Source organism: Aquila chrysaetos, chromosome 2, assembly GCF_900496995.4.
Source record: "Aquila chrysaetos chrysaetos chromosome 2, bAquChr1.4, whole genome shotgun sequence".
NCBI classification, from domain to species: domain Eukaryota; kingdom Metazoa; phylum Chordata; class Aves; order Accipitriformes; family Accipitridae; genus Aquila; species Aquila chrysaetos.
In genome coordinates this window covers 57181871-57203339 of record NC_044005.1, presented here as the reverse complement: position 1 = coordinate 57203339, position 21469 = coordinate 57181871, and the positions used below count along the sequence as shown (strand labels likewise).

General features: G+C 39.9%; 1 protein-coding gene across 7 annotated transcripts in view; it reads left to right on the top strand.

The window, feature by feature from the left end:
• CDK19 (cyclin dependent kinase 19) overlaps positions 1-21469 on the top strand; it is a 127299-nt gene that overhangs the window by 76428 nt on the left and 29402 nt on the right. For all 7 annotated transcript variants that reach the window (XR_003926419.2, XR_003926420.2, XM_030035983.2 and 4 more), the window contains 2 exons: positions 14797-14854; positions 16273-16404. Coding sequence is in view for 5 of the 7 variants with exons in the window: in XM_030035983.2 (XP_029891843.1) it covers positions 14797-14854; positions 16273-16404 (190 nt within the window). In the remaining 2 variants the exon portion in view is untranslated. The remainder of the gene's footprint in view (positions 1-14796; positions 14855-16272; positions 16405-21469) is intronic.

Sequence of the window (21469 nt, the reverse complement as noted above, 5' to 3'; positions counted from 1 at the left end):
CCAGAGACATGAACAAGTTAATAAATAAATAATTGATAACATGTTAGGTTAAATTTTTCTGAAATGACTTCATGATTTTTTGATTTTGTGCTGCATATGTCATTTGGAAAGAGCCTGATCTTCAAAAGCGGTTAACGATCAGACTCCCACACCTTGTCTTAAGTTGGCTACCTAAAATATTTAAGCACCAACTGTTTATATCCTGCCAAGAACTGCTTTTTGGTTTGCATTAATGAGGACAAATAATACTAGTACCTAATGTATTTGTTCGTGAAAGCATCTGTTAACATAATTGTCTTTTGATGCATTTTTATTAGGTAGTAAAATAAAAATGAAGACACTAGCAATATACTGAAGAAACAAACTTTTAGAATCTGAAATGCCATGTTGTAGCAGTATGTTACACTAAATATTGTAAAATAAATATATTTAACATACCTCCCCCCCCCCCCCCGAAATTCTTGTACACTTCTGAACAAAGGAAATTAAGAAATTACTTGCTTGTTGTGTAAATTATTCTGGCCTCATTGCCTTTATTGCTTGTTCCAACATCTTTTCTTTTGTTTACCTGCACAAATCAAGATACTTTTAGGACAGAAGATAAACATTTTACTATCTACTGTGCAGCTTTTAATAAACTGTAGTAATTTCTATGAACATTTCAAGTCATTATATCAAATATGCTCAATGCAAACACTCTTCTTCAACTTACCTGGGTTATTTTAAATTTGAGGACTGGAAAGATGCCATAAATGTTATGCAAGCCTTAATGGAATAATCATGAATGTGACAAAATTTCATTGCCTCAATCTTGTGTTGATTTTGCAAACACAGTAGGAAATCGAGGCAGACAGATAAACTTGTTATTACTCTAAAGAGATTTCTCCACTGCTCTGCTACAACTTGATTATCACATGCATAGTCTGTAAATTGAGGAACCTCTTCATCTGTGACTTGCAGGTCAGAGTATAAGCCCATTTTCTTGATCGAGACAACTTTATTGTGGGTACAAGTGCAAATATGAACTTGAAACCTTGTCGCTGCTCTACCTGCCTGTGGGCACACTTACCAGCAGTATTCTGCACTAAATAAGAGATACCTTTATTCCTTCATGAAAAGGAGCAAGTTGCTTAGTGCTTACTGCAAGATACCACGCGATAAGAGTGTGCCCATGGCAGTTAACCACATGTTAGTGGAGGTGCTGACAACTCACACTTTCACTTAGCCTAATTAATTTGTTCATCTATCTGCACGAATTTCTAAGGCTAATCCAAATGTGTTACTCTGCACATGAAAATGCCTGTAGAAAATACTAAGAATGTAACCATGACTGTTTAACGGATGTACATATAAACAATTTTTAAGTGGGATCTCACACTTGGTTTGTGCTGTTGAGAAGTACTAAGCCTACTGCATTTGATTATTCAAGCAAATGTATTAGGGGTCCAGGCATTTCCCACTAGCACTGAAGTGCCATGTGAGCTCTTAGTGGCCAGGGTTTTTAGGTTCAAGAACAGATTGCTTAAACTCTTGTGAAATTTTTACGCTCAAACGCTATCTCTTTGCTAGTAAAAGATTCATAGATGGAAAGGAGGGAGCAGTCTTCACAGCTCTAAAGTGATAGTGTTGTGGAGTTGTGAATCTTCCTTAGTTGCGTCCAGCATACTTTGCCTCAGTAACTGCAGAATCTTTATTTTGAAATTTTGGAGGTGCTGGTTTGAAATGAATGGCTGCAAAGTATTCTGCAGAGAGAAAGACTCTTCTGGATAAGGAAGTGAAATTTTTTGAGTGAAAACCTGGAAACTGTAGAAGCAGTTATGGGTAACGAAAAATACTTCTCATGGCCAAGAGGGCAGAATACGTAACAGCAGTTACAGCCTTTGCTTCCAGCTTGTCTTAGGCTGTGACTGTTGATACTAAAACACAAATTACAAAAGCTGTTCTACAAAGTGAAACTGGTTTATGTTAAAAAAAAAAAAAAAAAAAAAAAAAAACCAAAAAAACCCCCATAAAATTTATGTTTGTTTATGTTTGGTTTTTGATTATTGAAAATCAGTATTTATCAAATGGTGTAAATACAATGGTATCTGAGAAACAAAAATACTTCTCTTTTCCAAGACAAGAAAACTTAACTATCTTGGACTATACATACAGCAGCTTGTATGTAACTGGGATAAATGCTTGAGACTCTTAAAAGATAATTTGTGGTCTCCATAACTTTTTAATTGGTGTATTAAATCTTAACTTTAAATAGTTTTTCTTTTCTTGAACCGAGTTCGGGTTTTCAGTCTCTGTATTCTGACCTAATTTTTTCCCGGTTGCTCATATACCTTTCCCAGCCTCCACCAGCTATGCCTGTGGCTGCAGACACTTTTCTTGGTCTCTGCACCTTGCTCCTGCCACCTCTGTTGTTTTATGGGTCAGTCTTTCCTTGAAAGAACCTCTCTGGTTACTGTTCGCCAAGTTCTCCCCCTTCCTGACACCAAACCCCCGAGCCCGATCTGTGCAGTTGCTGTTTCTTCCCTACACAACGTGCACCGCTCTGTGTTCACCCCTGTGCCCTGTTGCTGTACTGGCATCTCTCGGACTTGAGCTTTCCAAAGCAGGCGCCGTTTGTTCAGTACTTTACCCATCGTGCCCTTTGTGTACATGAAGGGTTGCATAAATAAACAACAAAATACTTGAATTGGGTTGTTGTGTAGGCAGTGTTCACTCACGTTTGGAATAGCGGTGTTCTAGATCTATACCTTTCAGTTGTTTATGGTTGTTAACAAAAGTACATTCTGGATTGAAATGATTTATGCTTGTTCCTTCCTGGCCTGTTAGAAAACTATTTTATATTGGTGGAAAATCTGCTTAAGCACATATGACCTTTAATTTATCTGAAGAATTGTTTTGATGAGGTTTCAAATTGTTTTAAGATGCTGATAATTCTGGATTAGTGTTGATTTAAGCGTTAGGTCTTAAATTCTTCGGTCAGATCTAGACCGTATGGGCCTTTATTGTCAGACTGGGCTTATGTTGCAGGGAAGATTGGAGCTTATACTGTGGAAGGAATACCATAAAAATCTGAATGCCAGCTCCTGAATATTAGGCTCCCTTCCATAGCATTTACTGATAAAATGAGCAGAAAGGGAATGCAGTATTCTTCTAAGTTTTACAAAGGGTGCACATGTTAAAAATACTTTATATTGAGAAACATTATAAAGTTGTCATTAGCATAAACACATGCAGATGTGCTACTTAATATCTCTTAATCTCATTTGGGGGGGAGTATCTAAAATGGGCAGGTAATGGTTAAATCTCTTTCAGGCTTCAGAAAACAAGTAGAAATATTATCTCTGTCTCTAAATGTATCCTTTGTTACCTCTGCCTAACTTTTTCTTCTACATGAAAATAGCCTAAAAAGCCTTAAGAGGATCATCATATTGTGTTGGGTTTTTTACTAACATTGTAATACTGAAGTCTAATATTGAATACCGGTATGGCAGCTTGTCCAAAAATGTTTTGCTGGTGTCTCCTGTTAGGTTCACTGCTTCATAAAATCTCATTAGTGCCTTTTAATCCAAAGGAACTGTTGCAGCCCCAGCCACGACGGAGCACCTTGAGCACGAGAGCAGGCTGTTGGCACAGGGGCAGAGCACACCAGCTATCCGGGAGCCCTGCTTTAAGGGGCATGGGTGTAGAGCCGTGGGCTGCGTGGTGCAGGACAGCTCTTCTGATGGTGTGGGGATTCTGCTCTCCTATAAACTCTGGTTAATGTTGTGAAACAGTTGCGTGTCTGAATAACAGTGGAAATGAAATCAAGCATTTGTCGCTACAGCTGTAGCGTGCCCCAGGCAGACCGCATCTACTGGTTACTTGTAAAACTCCACAGCCGCTTGTTCAGGTGGAGACACCTTGGGACAACCTCCAAGGGTGAACTAGGAGAATCAGTTTTCTCCAACTTTATGATACAAGACTGGGTTTGGAATGTAACTGTTGCTGAAGAACCTGGCCATTGGTGCTCGGCTCCTTAAAAATCAGAGCCTGAATGGGCCTGAGAATCCCCCAAAAGTCAGGAAACTGAGGAGTGAGGGGACAGCTTCAGCGTGAACTGACTGAGAGATGGAGAGAGATTTTATCTGGGGCCTGGGGCGAACAGAGTGATGGTGATAAACTAGGGAAAGAGTTTCTGTTAGGATGGATTTTAAAGGGTATGTTTTGCTTAACTTTGTAATGAATGTGTCGGCTGAGCAGTGGTACTTTGTGCATCTGCTCACTTTGTGGTCCATAGTTGCTTTTTTCCACTGCAAGCCATGTGAGGTTGTGGTGCCTCGACTGATACATTAGCCAGTTGTCTAGAATGTGGTAACTGGATGGTGAATCTGAGACCTTATGGTCCACCAGACTGTTAAATCCCAATTAGTATTGCTGTAGTTGTCCAGGCTTGTATTAGGGTGATAAAATTTCTTCCTGAAGCCTGAACGCTGATCTGCTGGACAAACCATGGTGAGAAAGTGACATGTAACTTATCCCTGCAAATATTGGAAGCCAAGAGCTTGCTTCAAGAAGATACTCTGAGAAAGATTATAGAAAGATTTGGGTTAAGTTGTAAATTATTTCCACACAAAAGAAAAGTTGATGCTTTAGTATGACAGACATTTAAATTGATCATGTAAGGATTAGATTTTCTAGTCTTTAGACTCAACATGAAAGAAGCAGGGAGGAGACATGGGTCCTCATCTTTTTTTCTCTTGAGATTATAAGCATAGGAAAAGAGCACATATGAAAAGCAGATAAATAACGTAGCTTAATGCTGCAAAATAATGTATGTAATAAGCTGACAAGAGCTAATTAAACAATATGAAATACTATATAAACCTTTGTTAAAATCCTGTAAAACTTAATGTATTTATTGCTTTTCTAAATTTTACAAAAAATTTATACACTAAAATGACAACAAAAGAAATGTATTCCATAGTTCTGAGTCCCTTAAGCTATATTCCCATGTCTGTGTGCAGACAAAAAGGGACTCTTAAGACCCAGTCAATATGGAAGTAACCTCTCTAGATAACCATGTTACCTTTTTCTTGATCTTTTCTTCCTTTGAGATTTCCATTAAAGTATTTCAGCCTAATTCAGTCAATCTAAGGTATCCAAGCAGAAGCTGGTTTGTAATGAAAATGGGTTACATTTATCTCTATTCATTTGGTACTGTATTATTTATTGCAGTCAGAAAAGCTTTGTTAATTCTTTGACTCTACCAGACTCTCAGGGGAATGGAGGTATTGGAGTTTTACTGCTAAAGATATTTAGTGAAAGGCAATTAACAAAATGTTTTATGACACTGTCAGCAGTCTCACTTTCAGTCATTTGTCCTTTGATTGGATAGAAGCTTCATCCTCCTTCTTAGTAACCCTACTAAACCAGGAGGAGTAGTAAGAATATCATATAAAACAAATACCAGGATTTGGCAATGGTGGAATTCAGTGCTGGAACTGAAAGAATTACCAAATAATAGCACTTATGGTATCTAATTTTCGTGCTGCTGTAACAGAAATGAAGGAATGCAAGTAAGCAAAGAGTTCCAACAGCAGGAACAGGTGAGAATCTCATCATCTCATTTCCCCCTCTCAAATTCTAGTCCCAAGGTTAGTACAGTTGTAGGCTTTCTCATGTGTTCTGTCAGAGTTGCTGTCTCTTAGCTTTTGCCTTTAAAGAGGTGAAGAAAGTGGTGGTGTTAGTAATGTTTCACATGTGCAAATATCTTTTCAGTTTATTTGCCTTTGGGTAGCTATCCTCAGTGAAGATCGTGTGTGAAGAATATCTAATAAGGACTTGATGGCAGAGATGCACAGACTTGGCTTGACTGCAGTATCTTGGGGCATTCAGGATGTTTCTTGAAGCCCCAACAGAGGAAGAGTTTGACTGTGCTTTTATGGAGTGAAATTTATTTTTCCATTTCCTCTTCGTAATATATTAAAAAGCAGAACATTCTTCTAAATTATCTTTGAGGTCAGTCTGTCTTCTGTTCCCATGCACGATGGGCCTGCACATCTGCACTGCTCAGAAATGGGGTAGGAGAGGTTGAGCAATCTGTCTTGTCCCATGCTCTCCTTGGTGCTCGCAAAGAGCTCAGACAAGGTCTAAAGACAAGGCCATAGATTATTGCTGAGTAGCTTCATGGGAATTTTGCTGGAGTCTGTACTGTAATGTGTTGAAAATCCCAGGGACAATGTGAATTCAGTGTATTATTTAAACATTTGCTTTATGACATTTTATTTTTCATTGATAATTTATGATCGTATTTTTCTCTTTGTTTCCATCTTCCCCCTTCTTTGTCCTCCTCAAGGTTGCATGTAACATTTTAAGTTCAAATATGCTATTGCAGCACTAGCACCAGCAGAATGCTTTGGATAATGTTGCATAGCAACATAAAATTTAATTTCTGTCAAATGTTTTGGCATTCTCCTAATGTAAGATTTTTTTCATTCTTTTCTTTTTCACTTGAACTGCATTGTCATTGATTGGGGTGAAACCACTGGTACACTAGTACATTGTGAAGATTGTTATAATAGAAGCAATGCCCGGCATCCAAAGTTGTTTGGAGTTTTCATTTTTGTCTTGCAGTAATTTAATGCTCTGTCAGCCATAAGAAACCTGACAGAAATGGTGTGTGAAAGGAAGATTGTTTCATTTCTGAACTTTTACATAACCCAGAATTATATTCTCCTCTTGTGATTACTTTTATTTCATATTCCCCTTGTGTTTGCAGTCCATTTTCCAGTGACATAACTGCAACTATATTATCCATTGATTAACCAGGGAATAGAGTTCGGTGAATAGTCTTTTCCTGTTTCAACAATGATCAAACACCTTGAGTTTATAAATGAAGTGTCTTTTCTAGCAATTGTCTAGGAAAGCATTGTTTCGAATTGGTTTTGAATCAGAGCATTCTTACAAGGAACATGGATGTATTGGCCATTTTGGGGGAGTGCCTGGGCAGGGCTGAGAGGAGTGAATTTAAAGAATTCATGTCAGTTGAGCTGTATGCTTTATTACCTCTCAAGAGAACATCTAACCTGTGAAAAATGAAGTAAAACAGAGAAATTAATACTTTACCTGACCACTGATTTCATTATCGTAAGGATGGTTATATATGAGAGTAACTGAAGGCATAGCAATGTCAATAGAACGTACTAGGTAGTTTGTCTATATGTGATTATATGTGATGCGGTTAAAATGAAGGGAGAGGAAAAAAAAAAAGGTCTTTCTTTCCCATGGTAAAATATATTGGTCGCGAGCAAGTTCCAGAGTCTGGACTTGTAGGCTGACTCTGTCATCTCAAGTATGTGTTTCCAGTGTTAAACGTATAGCTGTATAACTGTTCAGCCAAAGGTGCAATAGGAGTATAACAGGGTGATGGAGATAGCTTTGCATGCGTCAGCTTTACTGCCCCTGCACTCAGCAGCATGCAGCATTCTCGGTGTGGACTTTAATTGCCTAATGGGAGGTTGTAGAGAAGATGAAGCCATTTTAAAGAGGAATGCAGAGGAAGGGGCACAGACACACATTTCCCCGAGAGACATTTTGATTAGGTGACAGGGAACAATTTTTCGTCCTGAGAGTGGTCAGGCAGTGCAGGGGGTTGCACACCAGAAAGGCTGAGGAACCTCTGTCCTTGCAGAATTGTAGCTCCCTTGGTTATGACACTCGGCAACCTGATGCAGCTTCAAAGTTGGTTCTATCTTTGAAGTTGCCACTGTTTTGAGCAGGGTGACCTCTATGTTTTGAGCACCAGATGACCTCCAGAGGTCCCGTCCAGCCCCAAAGCATTGTATGATTTTGACTGATTCTCCAAAGAGTATCCAGAGTCATGGGCTGGTTTAAATCAGTCTGTAACGAAGCCTGCGCAGTCACATCTTTGCTGTTGTTGTAGGCTAGATAATCTTAAGTTTATTTAAGGGAGCTTTTTTTTTTTAATATGTGCAGACCTATGGTTGCACTGTAGGCATAGTTTTAGTATTTCTGCTTTCTTTTGCTTTTTGTGCATAGAGGAGTTTTATAAGAATATATCAACATGAAAAGATTTCTTTGATAGCTAGCTTCCATGTGAAAACAGTATGTTTCCCCTCCTGACACGTAACGGATACAGGCAAGGAATGTGTTTAACCAAAATCATTATCTAAGGCATTCCAAAGGAATATTTCAGATATCTTCTGTACAGTTTGTTCCTACTTCTAACTACTTAACATCAGTTCCAGAGCTTGAGGTAAATTCTACACTTCTGGTTGCTATTAGAATTTCTGATATCTGGAATTAATGATTATTTTTACCATATCAGTTCAGCAGCTATGAAATACATAAGTCCCTAACATAGTCTGACACCATGGTTTACGATGGAATATCCAGTTTCCATCTCTCAGAATTATGCAAAAGATCTCTTTTCCTCTCAAACAGTGGCACACACTTCCATGTCTTTATCAGTTCTGTATGTGTTTCATTTTAAAATTATTTCTATAAGAAGCAAGACTGGAGATAAAAATAATTGTTACCATGTATGTATTATTATCATATTAATAAATATGAACATTTGAAAATGTCGTTCTTGTTACTGATGTTCCCCTGATGATAATTAAGTATATTTTCTTATTTAAAGACAACAATCTGGTGACACTTAGCTGTAAAATTTTACATGTCCGCATTTGTTTGTGTTTTCATTTTTTTATTGCAAAAACTTTGGACCGTTTATTGGGGGGTTTGTGTGTGTGTGTGGGGGGGTTGTTGTTTGGTTTTTTTAATTTAGCTATAAAAGCCTTCCGTGGTACTCCTTGCTTCCTGTGTTGCCATATATTTACTTAATGTGTCTGCCTTTGGGCTTTTTTTTTAATTCCTTTCTAGATTCAAACAAGTTGTTATTTCATTTGAATGATGTACTATTTCAAAGCATTTTGCATTCCTTGTGATTTTACTGCCTTTTTAATCATGTGCTGTAGTAATCAGCTTTATTTTTAGTCAATTTGAGGATATCTGTAAAACAGTATTGGTTTGAATTAAATGATAAATATATTGATGAGATTCGTTCATGATATTGCTTTGCAAGGTCAATCATTTTAACAGTAGAGAAGCAGTACAAGAAAATTGTATGAATTTACAAATCTGGACAAAAAATATAATAGGGTTCTTTTGTAAAGTTAAGGATAACAGCGGAAAAAGAACAAGTTGAAAGTGATGCTGTGTAATCAGAGCAGTGACTCTAATATGAGTTCACAGTATGTAAGGCTTGTAAAGAGAAGCAGATGTGAAGATATTTTACTCTATATGGTATACTTTTGTTTAGTGCTTCAGTATCAGAAAAATGTTGACCAAATGGTTTTCTAAAAAAGGAGAGGGGAGTGATGATAACAAATTTTCTATACAGTTTTCAATATATGGAAGAAATGTGAATGGAATTGATAATGATTTGGAGGTTTGTAGTGCATAATAAAATCTTTTTAGAACCATTTCTTTTTTAAATCCTGCATTAATTAGATCAATTGTTATCTAAAGCGTTAGTACCAGTATGCCAGTATATTGATCTGAAAACAATGTCTGGGTTTGAATAGCATTAGCTTAAGGCAGGAAAGTGCCTACATTTCCTTGTGGATCAGAAGAGCAAAAGCTTTGTCTGCAAATTTCTGTGAACAATCTGCAGCTCCCTCTTAATCTTGAACTTAAAGGCTCAGTGGTCTTTCAAGTAGTGCCTGTGGAGTGGAACGCTGTCATCCCATTTAGGACCTTTGTCATTTGTGGAGCAGTGTGCTAAAAGCTAAGATGAAATCACCACTACTCTTGGTTTTGGCTTGTGAATTGAAAGCACATCTATGTATCAACACTATGCTGTTTACAATTGCTTTTTTAAATAATTGAGACTTGAAAAGACCTCATCAGAAGCCAGCTTCTTTAATTGTGGGGAGAGCTTTTATCTAAAAGACTTGCAATATCTTTTACAATAGAAGCCTCTTTAATTTCAGATTATTCTTTGTCCAGTGATACATTCCAAAAGGGAAACACATTTGTTTGGATATAAACAATAAAGAATGGTGTATGGAAAGTGGTATGTCCCTATGGACGTTTTCTCACAGGGATGTAATTCTGCACCAAATCTCTTAAGAATTGTGTCACCGCTGTACTTGAGGAGATAACAACAATAACCATTAAAACTAACATATTGCCATCTATTGTGAGGCTGTTGTTCCTGTTTTGACCCGTTATGCTCTTTCAAAACCACAGATGGTTTCTTTTCCTTCAACCTTTATTCTAATCTACTTTCTAAATATTTAAATAGGAAGCGTATTGATTAAGATAACATGGATGTCCCTATGAGTCCCATTCACGATACTTCTATTTATGAAAACATACTTGTTAGCCCAACATTTTCATTTCTCTCCCACCAAGATCTGTTAATTGCTTTATTCCCACTCTCCCACTGATGTAGAAAAGTAAATACATTATCTAAGCTTATTACTTGTAAAGAATCCATTAAATTATTGCCATCTACATCCCTTTTTGCAGATATTTGAGGGTTTTGCTCCAGTTTGTTGCTGTTGACCTTGCTCTTTTTGCAAATATTCTTTAGACAGTCAAACCTCAACTGCATTTCTCAGCAGGGATTTCTCTGTTCATTTTTATAGCTGATCTTAAATGTGAGACTCCTAACTCTTACTGTTTCTGTTGTTTCTATAGCAACTAGATAGGTGGAGACGCAGCAGCATGGCTTTGCTTCCCAGCTGGTGTTTTGTGTTCTCAGCAAGGGGAGAGTTTGAGGAAAATAGAGATGGTATTAATTGGGATGTAACTGGCTCAGAAGTGTAGTCCTTGTTCTGTTACCTCACCCTCTACTAAGGAGTTAGTGAATAATTTTAAGCGGGGCTTCTCAGACTTTCTTGAATTAAATTCTGTTCTCTTGGAAAGAGACATGATTTACTCTAAGTACGTGTGTGTCAGGTTTTGGTCTCTTAGCTGCTTGGGCCTTCATGTTTTCTTCTACCTAAAACCCCATTTTCTTCATCACACGGACAGCAGTAAGATTTGCTTCAGGAACTAGACTGGTGCTTATCGCTTGCATGTAGCTTGAACGTGCATGAGGTATGGGGCTTTTTAATTTCTCTGATTCCCACTTTTTTGCAGCTGTCCAGTAACTGTATTATACCAGACTGTAATTCCATAGTAGACTGTTAAGTGACTGTCTCAGAGTAAAATGTTTTGATACTTAAAATCGTACATATCCAGAGATTAGACTGACACGTTCTCCCTTCTGCAAGCAGAAGTCACTTGCATTCCCTTTAGCAGTCCTCTTGCTTACCTACTTTCCTGAGGATCTCTGATGCCAGATTAATCCCTCTGAAATAACCCAAAGTCTTTCTTCTGTACCCGAGTACCTGAAGTTCTGCCTTGGTGCCTCTTGTTTAGCCAAGGCTCTGAGGAAGCAGCCCTGCTCTGTGAGGGCCGGGTTGCTCTCACTGCGGCTTGTGTATCGTGAAGGCTCTGGAGAGGTGAGGGGTTTTACTTCACAGTGTTTAAGCCATTATTCTATAACAACCACAAAACACGTGGCCTATGTTTTAAGCTCCTCTGAAGCTGTTTCTTTTTATTAAATAAAAACTCATGGGCACAGGAGCTGGATATCATTTGTCTCATCTCAGAAGGACGGGTCCGATGAGGTTAGTGTTACTCTCTGGCTGGTTCAGCGTACCTACAGCTGAAAGGGCGTTCCCGACCAGAACAGCTCTGATTAGCAAGAGGAACTCAGAAAGTTCTTATAATAAGAAGCAAGTTCAGGTGTGTTCTCCTTCTGACTTCAGGAACAGATTTAAATGAAGACTTCTCACCTTGCAGGAGGCTGCCACAACCCAAGCCGTTAGTGAGACACAAGTCTGCAGATCAGTGGGGATCCTGCAGGCATCAGGATGCTATCCATGGAATGCCTGTCATCTCCACATTGGTGGTGGTGCCTCAGGAGAAGCACTTGCTCTTTTGGAAATAAGACTAGGTTTTCAGTTGTTTCACACTTTATTCCTTCTCTGTTTTCTCCCCCCGCCCCCGGCTCTCTCAGAGAGATTTACAAGAGCTAATGGATATATGTATTCTGGTAAGTTTATAAATCAGCGTTCTTCTCTGCTGGCTGCCCGAGCAGGGTTCTGATCCTCAGTGGATTAAATATTAGTACAGATTTACAATCTAAATGGAACAACATCTCTTCAAAACATTCTGGCTTAAAAATACATAAATGGACAAGTTCTTTGCTTCCATAGATTCTAACCTAGTGTATCCCCTGTATGTGTAGGGCCATTAAGTTGTTTAGGGGTTCGGGCTGTCTTTCTGAGGCTGAGGGAGCTGGGACTGTTCAGCCTCAAGAAGAGAAGGCTCAGGGAGGGATCTTACTAATGTGTATACATACCTGATAAGCAGGAGTAAAGAAGACCGAGCCAGACTCTTCTCAGTGCTACCCAGTGACAGGACAAGAGGCAATGGGCATAAATTAAATGTATGAAGAAACCTTTTTTTTACTGTGAGCATGGTCAAACACTGCAAAAAGGTTTTACAGAGAGGCTGTGGAGTCTCCATCCCTGGAGATGCTTAAAACCCAACTGGACTCAGGCCTGAGCAATCTGCTGTAGTTGATCATGCTTTGAGCAGGAGGATTGGACTTGATGATCTCGAGGTCCTCTCCAACCTGAACTATTCTGTGAATATTGTGGTTTATGTCAGCAGATAAAATAATACTTTTTTTTCTATGAAGAAATTGCTGCTTGAAGAATCTTGTCATGTTACAGGTAAAATCTTATGAGATGTTTTGTTTTGAGAATTCTGTTGTATCTGCTTAGATTTTAAATTTTATCCTAGTACATCTCCTGGTGTTATACAGTTTATCCCTTACAAAATAATTCTTCTATAGAAAAAAAGCTAACCTAGAAATCAGTGCAGTAACTACATTTTTATCAGCTCTGTTCACGTGACAAATAAATGCGTTTTATAATGCCTAAAATCCAATCCTGAACGTAAAGGTCTGTTGGAGTGTTTTTGATTCATACTCAACTCTCAATCAAGGTTGCTAGGTAGGATTTTAGGGAAGAATTCCCACAAGGAAACTGAAATTTTGCTGTCTCGGTTGGGACAATTTTAGCTATGTGGTTTCTAACAGAGATAAAGTGTAGTGCAAACTTGCATGCTTCCCTTGCTGCCTGGTCTCTGAATATGCAGAATGGGATTGTTCTGTTCTCCAGAATATTCAGTTCAGGGTAATATATAAATGTAAAACCAGCGTTTGACCAGTTGCCTTGAAGTGTTGATTTAATTGTCATTTAATATTAGCGAAGAGCCAAGCATCATCTTTATCTTTCCTAGATTTGCTAGTGAGTGTTTACTCAAGATTAATTAAAATAACTATTGCATTCTCCAAGGAAGGAGTGCATATTCTCTCTTGAAGGGTTCCAAAAACGTGTTGGGGAATGAGAAGTCAGGGATGGTGTTGAGAATTATCCTGAGATTAAAAAAGGAGGAGTAAAAGAGGCAATGGCATCTGGAGCAGGGTTGGAAGGAGAGGCTGTGGCTGGAGCCAGGGAATAAGCAATGTCTAGCACTGCGGGTGAGGTGGGAAGGGAGAACAGCTTCCTGTGGGGAAGGAGAAAGAATAGGTGAAGTAGTGCTTTTTTTGTTTGGTTGGTTGCCTGGTTTGTTTTTGCAAAAAAGCTAAGGATTTGCAATTTTGAGCCAAACTAGAAACCCTAGTTTGAGAGTTTCATTTTGGGTAGATAGTGGCAAGTGTTAGGAACTGAGAAATTAAGTGAGATTCTGATGTTGGCTTTCTGGACATCTCTTTCAGATTCTTGAACAAATCCTGCTTGAGCAGACCTCTTCAGGCATTAGGGATTTCAAATATAATTAATATTTGGATGTTCCAAAAATTCTGCTTTGAATCTTTGTTATGCATCTTTTCATTCAAATCACAATGTTTTCAATCTTGTTTACTTCTTTACAGCTGTTAACACAATAGGGGAAAAGCTTCCAAGGAATGACTGTTGATGTCTGAGGGAACCTAGATCCTAATTGCAGAACAATTGCCGTGATGTCATGTGCAGATTTTATATGGTGTTCACAAGTGGCTGGTTACGAACAACTGCAGATTGCATAAAATGCCTATAAAGGTTTTGTTCTGCTCGTAAAGCTGCTGTCTACACTGTCAAAAGCTTGTGGATGTAGCTGTCTGTATAGTCCTGTTTTAAGTGAATTCTCATAGTATGAAATCAACTTACTTTGTGGGAAAAAATGCTTTTGCCAATGTGATTTTTATCATTCATCCACTGAAAACAAGCACAGCTCTAAAAATGTAGTTATATATGATGATAACAAAAGGAACTCTTATCTATGCATTTGCATACCAAGATTTGGCATCATTTTCAGTAAGTTATACTAGCAAAAGTAGTTCTTGCCAGATTACTGATGTGTAGCATAAATGTTAGCCTGGTATAAAATTTTCCTGTAGAAGAAAATCTCACTAATGGATGTGATCATTCTGGTAAAAATGGAAATGCGAATTTAATTAAAGATTGCATTTCTTACTGTGAAATGTCAAAGTACTTTACTATTTTTCTAATTGTGAAATTGGTAACTAGGGATAAACACTAAATGTCAGCAAAACATAAAGGTATGGTAATTTTAGACTTGTAAGGATATTTATAGAAAAGTTTTCATTATAAATGTACATATTTTTATTATTCTTGAAGATAATCATCAAAGGCTGGTCAATTAAATATTCTGCTTTTTGTTTTCCAGAAACCAGCAAACATTCTGGTAATGGGTGAAGGTCCCGAAAGAGGAAGAGTCAAAATAGGTAAACATTTCAAGAAAATTTCATTGCACAGCTAAGGAAAACTTAAAAAATTGCATCTTCAGTGTAAGATAGAAACAAATCTTCATTATTCTTTGAGTGTATGTATGCACAATATCTAGTTCAATTTTAAATCTCATTCACTGAGTTTACAAGCTTATAGAGATTCCAAACATATTATTAGACATTTATAAAGCTTGCCAAGGATAACTGGTGAGAGAAAAGCATCTGTAAGAAACAAGAAAGTAATAAGCACGTAGAACAATGGCTATGGCCAGGGTTCTTTTGACTTTACTATGATTAGTTAGCATAACATTGTTAGTTATAAATTGTATTTGGTTTTAATTATTTTTATATAAATAACATCAATGCACATGTTTGCAGAGGTCCGAAGGTTTGCTATGCAAAAGGCTATTCGGCATCAAGGTGGGAAACACATGTAACTGTGATGGTTTTTATCCAAAATCTAATTACCTGTGCGGATCCTAAGCCTTAGTCATGTGGATATAAACTTCTTTAATAAAGCATGTGGCAATCATCAAGAAAGAAGGAATATATTGGAACCTCTTTTCTATTCATCAACTTTTGTTGTATTTGAAAACGTTCAGCTTGTATTAGTATGGGTAACTGCAAGAAAATTATACTTGGTATTTCATAACTTTGGAAGCAGAAAGATTTAGGTGAAGTTGTGTAAAATATAAGTTTCAGACTTGGATTAAAATGTGTGGTTTTGAATATACACCTGAATTTTGTACTTTCCTGTCTAGCATTTCTTAATGCTCCTTACAAGGTTGTTTCTAGAGAGAATTTTCTAGTTATATAAAATGAACACTTGCATTTAGAATACACCTCTGTAACAGTGTACACTCGCTGATTTAATGAATTCCCATTTAAAAACTTTTTCCTGATTCTGGAGTCATTCCTCCAAAACAAGTAGGAGGCATACTTTGAAAAATAGTGCAAAACAATCTACACTGCAGTTGTTTTGGTTTTACACTTTGGGTAAATACATAACAGTCACAAGGGCTCACAGTTTTGTAAACATATGTAAAAATAAAAGAGAAAATGTACATTAGAGACCTACTACTATTGACTTTAGTTAACCAGGTTTCTGTTACAGTCCTATTTAAATAAACAGGCATCTGTGTTATGTAAAGTTTTACAATACCATCATGAAAACACTTAAAAGTCAAACGTTGTCCTTCATAGTTTTATAAATGAAGTAAATGGAATTTAGCCTTAGATAAATTTGGCCCAGTATTGTTACAAGTAACTTGTTGCTTTCTTAGAAACTTTGATTTGTAAGTTTTAATGTTTTTGAGCTTTTGTTTTAATTGCTTTTTGGCAATTGCTTTTCTGTTAAATTCTGATTTATTTGTATTAAAATTTTAAATGTTCTTTTCTCTCCCCACCCCCCCCAGCTGATATGGGTTTTGCAAGATTGTTCAACTCACCTTTGAAGCCATTGGCAGACTTGGATCCAGTTGTGGTGACATTCTGGTACAGAGCTCCAGAGCTGTTACTTGGAGCCAGACATTACACAAAGGCCATTGGTAAGTTCTGTGTAAGAAAGAGGTTTACCTTTAAGTTTTGTAAAGGAGGGTAGCCTTACAGTAGTTATGATGATCAGCTGATCAGCTAGGTTTTTTTTCTGAAGCAGCAGCAGATGGGGTATGATCCAATCCATAAAAGATTAATCCAGATTGAAACTTTGAGAACTGTGCTTTTATTTTTCAATATGAGTTAAGGTTAATGTTAAACATTTCAAATGTGTTGTTTGTTTTTAAAATAAAAATATTCTTTGCATTGGTTTATATGGTTTTCTGATATGGGCTCCAAAATCTTGTAATGTTGTAAACCTTCAAAAGGGAAAGAGCTATGGCTGTTAAAGTGGTGTTCTTCTAGGGTGCTTCATGTCCAAATGGTTCTATGTAGTGTGTGCCTTGATAAAGAGAAGGGCGGTCTCCTGTGCTGTGTGCAATCTGCAGATTATTCACTCCTGACAATTTATGAAGCTCCATGTTCAGGAAATGCTGGTGGCCAGGCTCTTGTCCTCCTTCCCCTTTAGTAAGTTCCATAAGCACAATCAGCCTCGGTGCCTAGCTGTTCAGAGAATAAAAACACTGAGGTGCACAGGAGGTATCCTGTCTGCATGATTAGGTTATATACTGAAGAGAACTGCAGAGGAAATGGTGTTTCTCTGTAATGGGGTTAAATCGTTCCTATGTGTACAGAGGTGGCTTTCTTGGGAGTTGCTGGCATTTTCCTGTTATAGAAGTTTTCGGAGATGCTATGTGGGCCTTTGTTCAGAGAGTTACAAACCACCATGCTATACTAGCATCTCTGTTGAATGTTCAGTTGGGTGGACCAATACTTTTAATTAAGTCTCACAGTCTGGCTTTTCCAGATAACTCCTCTATTTATCAAAATATCATATACAGCAAAAAGTTTAAAAAATGAATGAACTGTCACCTGACTTTGATGTAGGCTTGCACTTCACATTTCTTTATTGCTCTTCTCTCCCATTTGCAATCCTCCAGTGCAGGAGGACCTGAATTGAGAAAAACACTGCTTGCTTTGTTGATCTTGCCTAGAATGTGCAGCAAGTGTTAAGAAGGGCAAAAAGACTTCTGCATAGCTCTAGTGAGAATATATACATCCAGTCTTGCAGGCAGGTAGCATGCATTTCTATCCTTGGACAAAGTTTGTCAGCATCAAAAAGCCAAAAAGTAGGGGGTTTATATGCTAGTGCTCGTTTTCATCTGCTGAAATGGAAAAATGTAACTCTTCAGATGACAATGTCTACATTAGCAAGTAGCGTGGCACAATAGAAGTGCATCTGTAAAGCAAAATGGTACTGAGTACCTAGCATCCACATTATACATGGTTTGGTAAAGAGGAGTACTTTGAGCTTTCTCTGGCCTGGTCCAACAGGCTACTGCTCATTAGCAGCTGGTGCACACCTTTTGGTTTAATTTCATCCCAAATTAATTTGTTTTATGTACTCTGAGATAACTCTGCAGCTCAAGCTGAGAAGTGTCATAGGTATGGGCAATCTGATCCATTTCAAAAGCAAACTCCTGGTCCAAAGTAAAATACTAATTGCAGATAGATTCAATCAGGTTGAAAGGGACCTTAGGAGGTCTCTCATCCATCCCCCTGTTCAAAGCAGGGTCCACTCTGAATTCAGACCAGGCTGCTGAGGGATTTGTCCAGCCAGGTCTTGAAAACTGCTTAGAACAAAGATTCCACACCCTCTCTGAATGACCTGTTCCAGTGCTAAATCATCCTCATAGTGAAGAATTTTTTCCTAATACCTAGTCAGGACTTTTTGTTTCAGTTTATGCCTGTAATCTCTCATTCTCCTGTCGTATACTCACTGTAAAGAGCCTGGCTCCATCATCTCGGTCACCTCTCCATAGGTACTGGGGGAGGCTGCTCATAAGTTCCTCTTCAATCTGAACAAGCCTGTGTCCCTCAGCCTCCTCTCCCAGAGCAGGTTCTCCAGCCTCTGACCATCCTGGTTGCTCTCCACTGAACTTGCTCCAGGTTATCAAACTCTGTCTTGTATTCAGGTCCCCCAAGTGACCCAAATGTGCTCCAGTAAGTGCTAAGTAAAGGGGAGTAATCACTTCTCTCAATCTACTGACTGTGCTCCTGTTGATACAGCCAATATATCCTATTGATGCTGTTGGTCTTTATCACTACCAGTGATACCACTGCTGGCTCAGGTTTTGCCTGATATCCACTGGAAACCCCACATCCTTTTCTGCAGGGGTGTTCTCCAGCCAGTCAATCCCCCACCTGAACAGGTGGTTAGTCCACCTGTAGACTGACTACCAAATCAGTGAGGCAAAGTGGAGACTTAAGAACAAAAGCAAGGTGAGTCTGTAAACCCTGGCTGCAAATGGGTCTACTAGAAGTAGGGTTTCATAACCATCACACTGTTAACAGCAGTTCAGTGCAGTTTCTCCCTGACATGGATACAGGGTGTCTGCCTAACCAGGTGGAGATAATGGACCACATAAGTTCTTCTGGTAAACCAGCTTTGGTTCAGAGTAGTGGATACGTGATGTTGTAGGCACTTACAGTGATTATTGGAAAATCTGCAATAGAAATTATATATGTGGAAGCAGGGAGCAGGAGGACTGAGAAAACCTTTCAGCTGCTTCTCCCAGCCATTAAGGGTCCATAGCTATTGGGTGCCTTTCTCCTCTTTCTCTCTTGAATAAGGAAACAAAGTTCAGCTCTTTCCTAAATACTGGGCCAGATGCTGTGCTGCTGTCACACCTGCAACATTGTGCTCTGTTTCCTTTGAGTTGCAGACACAGATTTTTGGCCTAAGGATCTGTAAATGAAATTAGGAGGTCTGCAGGGGGTTAGTCCATCATGGGTGCTGGACTTTGTATTTGTCCTCATTGAATTTCATGAGTTTCCTGTGGCTCATTCCTGCTGCCTCTCTAGTTCCCTCTGAATGGCAGCTGTGCCCTCAAGCATATCAACCATTTCCCCAGTTTTCCCTCATCCACAACTTGGTGGGCGGTGTTCCAGCACCACCTCCTTGGCATTGGTAAAGACACTGTATTTGGTTTGTGTGGCAAGGTTTTGGTAGCGGGGGGTGATTACAGGGGTGGCTTCAGTGAGAAGCTGCTGGAAGCTTCCCCTGTGTCCGACAGAGCCCATACCAGCCGGCTCCAAGACGGACCTGCTGCTGGCCAAGACCGAGCCCATCAGCGATAGTGGTAGCGCCTCTGGGAGAACAGATTTAAGAAGGAAGACAAGTTGCAGGGCACACAGAAACGGCAACCGGAGAGAGGAGTGAGAACATGTAAGAGCACCAGCCCTGCAGCCCCCCAGGTCAGTGCAGAAGGAGGGGAGGAGATGCTCCAGGCGCCGGAGCAGAGATTCTCCTGCAGCCTGTGGGGAAGACCATGGTGAGGCAGGCTGTCCCCCTGCAGCCCATGGAGGTCCACGGTGGAGCAGATCTCCACCTGCAGCCCGGGGAGGACCCCACGCCGGAGCAGGGGGGTGCCCGAAGGAGGCTGTGACCCCGTGGGAAGCCCACGCTGGAACAGGCTCCTGGCAGGACCTGTGGAGAGTGGAGCCCATGCTGGAGCAGGTTTTCTGGCAGGACTTGTGACCCCGTGGGGGACCCACGCTGGAGCAGTCTGTGCCTGAAAGACTGCAGCCCGTGGAAGGGGACCCACGCTGGAGCAGTTTGTGAAGAACTGAACCCCTTTGAGAAGGACGCCACGCCAGAGCAGGGGAAGAGTGTGAGGAGTCCTGCCCCTGAAGAGGATGAAGCGGCAGAGATAACGTGTGATGAACTGACCGTAAACCCCATTCCCCGTCCCCCTGCACCGCTGGGGTGGGTAGAGGTACAGAATCCGGGAGTGAAGCTGTGCCCGGGAGGAAGGCAAGGGTGGAGGGAAGGTTTTTTGAGATTTGGTTTTATTTCTCATTACCCTACTCTGGTTGATTGGTAATAAATTGAGTTAATTTTCCCCAAGCTGAGTCTGTTTTGTCTGTGACAGTAATTCATTGAGTGATCTCTCCCTGTCCTTATCTCGACCCACAAGCTCTTTGTTATATTTTCTCTCCCCCGTCCAGCTGAGGGTGGGGAGTGACAGAACAGCTTTGGTGGGTACCTGGCGTTCAGCCAGGGTCAACCCACCACAGACACCAAGTTGGATAGGTCTCGTACGCCTCTGTGGTACTTCACTTGTAATCAGCCTCCAGGTTAGAGTATAAACCATTAACCACCATCCCCAGACGCTGATGATCCAGCCAGTTTTTCCTGAAGGCCAGGGCCTGTGTTCTGCTACTTGTCTTCACTACTCCACTGTTTCATGGTTGTTACAGCCAAGGCTGTGACTGATTATCAAATCCCCCAACCAGTTCTTCCTTCTTCCTGAGTAGCAGATCTGAAAGGTGACCTGTGTAGTGTCTGTATGAAGAAATTTACCCCAACATCCTCCAGAAACCTTTGCAAGGTCGCTGAGGTGACCTGGTTCATGTCCTGTTTATTCTTCGTGATGCTACAGAGTCCGCTCGCCTCTTCCCACAGCTCCTTTTGCTGGTGACTCGGTGCACCAGCCAGAGTGTGTCTCCCGCTCTGAGGCTGGTGTCACCCTGCAGCCTGAGTCCTCGGTGGCAGCACCCTCCCTCGGGAGCTCTGTTGTGTTTGACGCCTCTGATTTCCCGGGTTATCTTCTCCAGTGGGTGCTGGGGACGGACCCTGGTGGTACATCCCGCCACGGCTGTGGCACAATCCCATGTTGTCAGACTCTTAGGGCCTGCTTTGCTTCGGCCACCATGCAAACTGGGATGCTAACTTCTAAAGTCTCTGTTTGCCGCACCCTGTAGTGGGTGAGAACAGTCACTAGAAGTGCGTGAAGGAAATACCAACAGGACTACATTAAAAGCCTGTAAATTTGATGCTTAAACTGCCCTGACTGTGTTGATTTTGTGAGTGGACCAGATTACAGAGTGACCTGCATGCGTGGTACCGGGAAGTTACCTTAACTGACAGTTACCTATTTTTGATAGATAGCATATTGTTTGCAGATTTAGGTGAGTGATACATACTGTTATCTCAGGATATCTCTTTGAGGAATG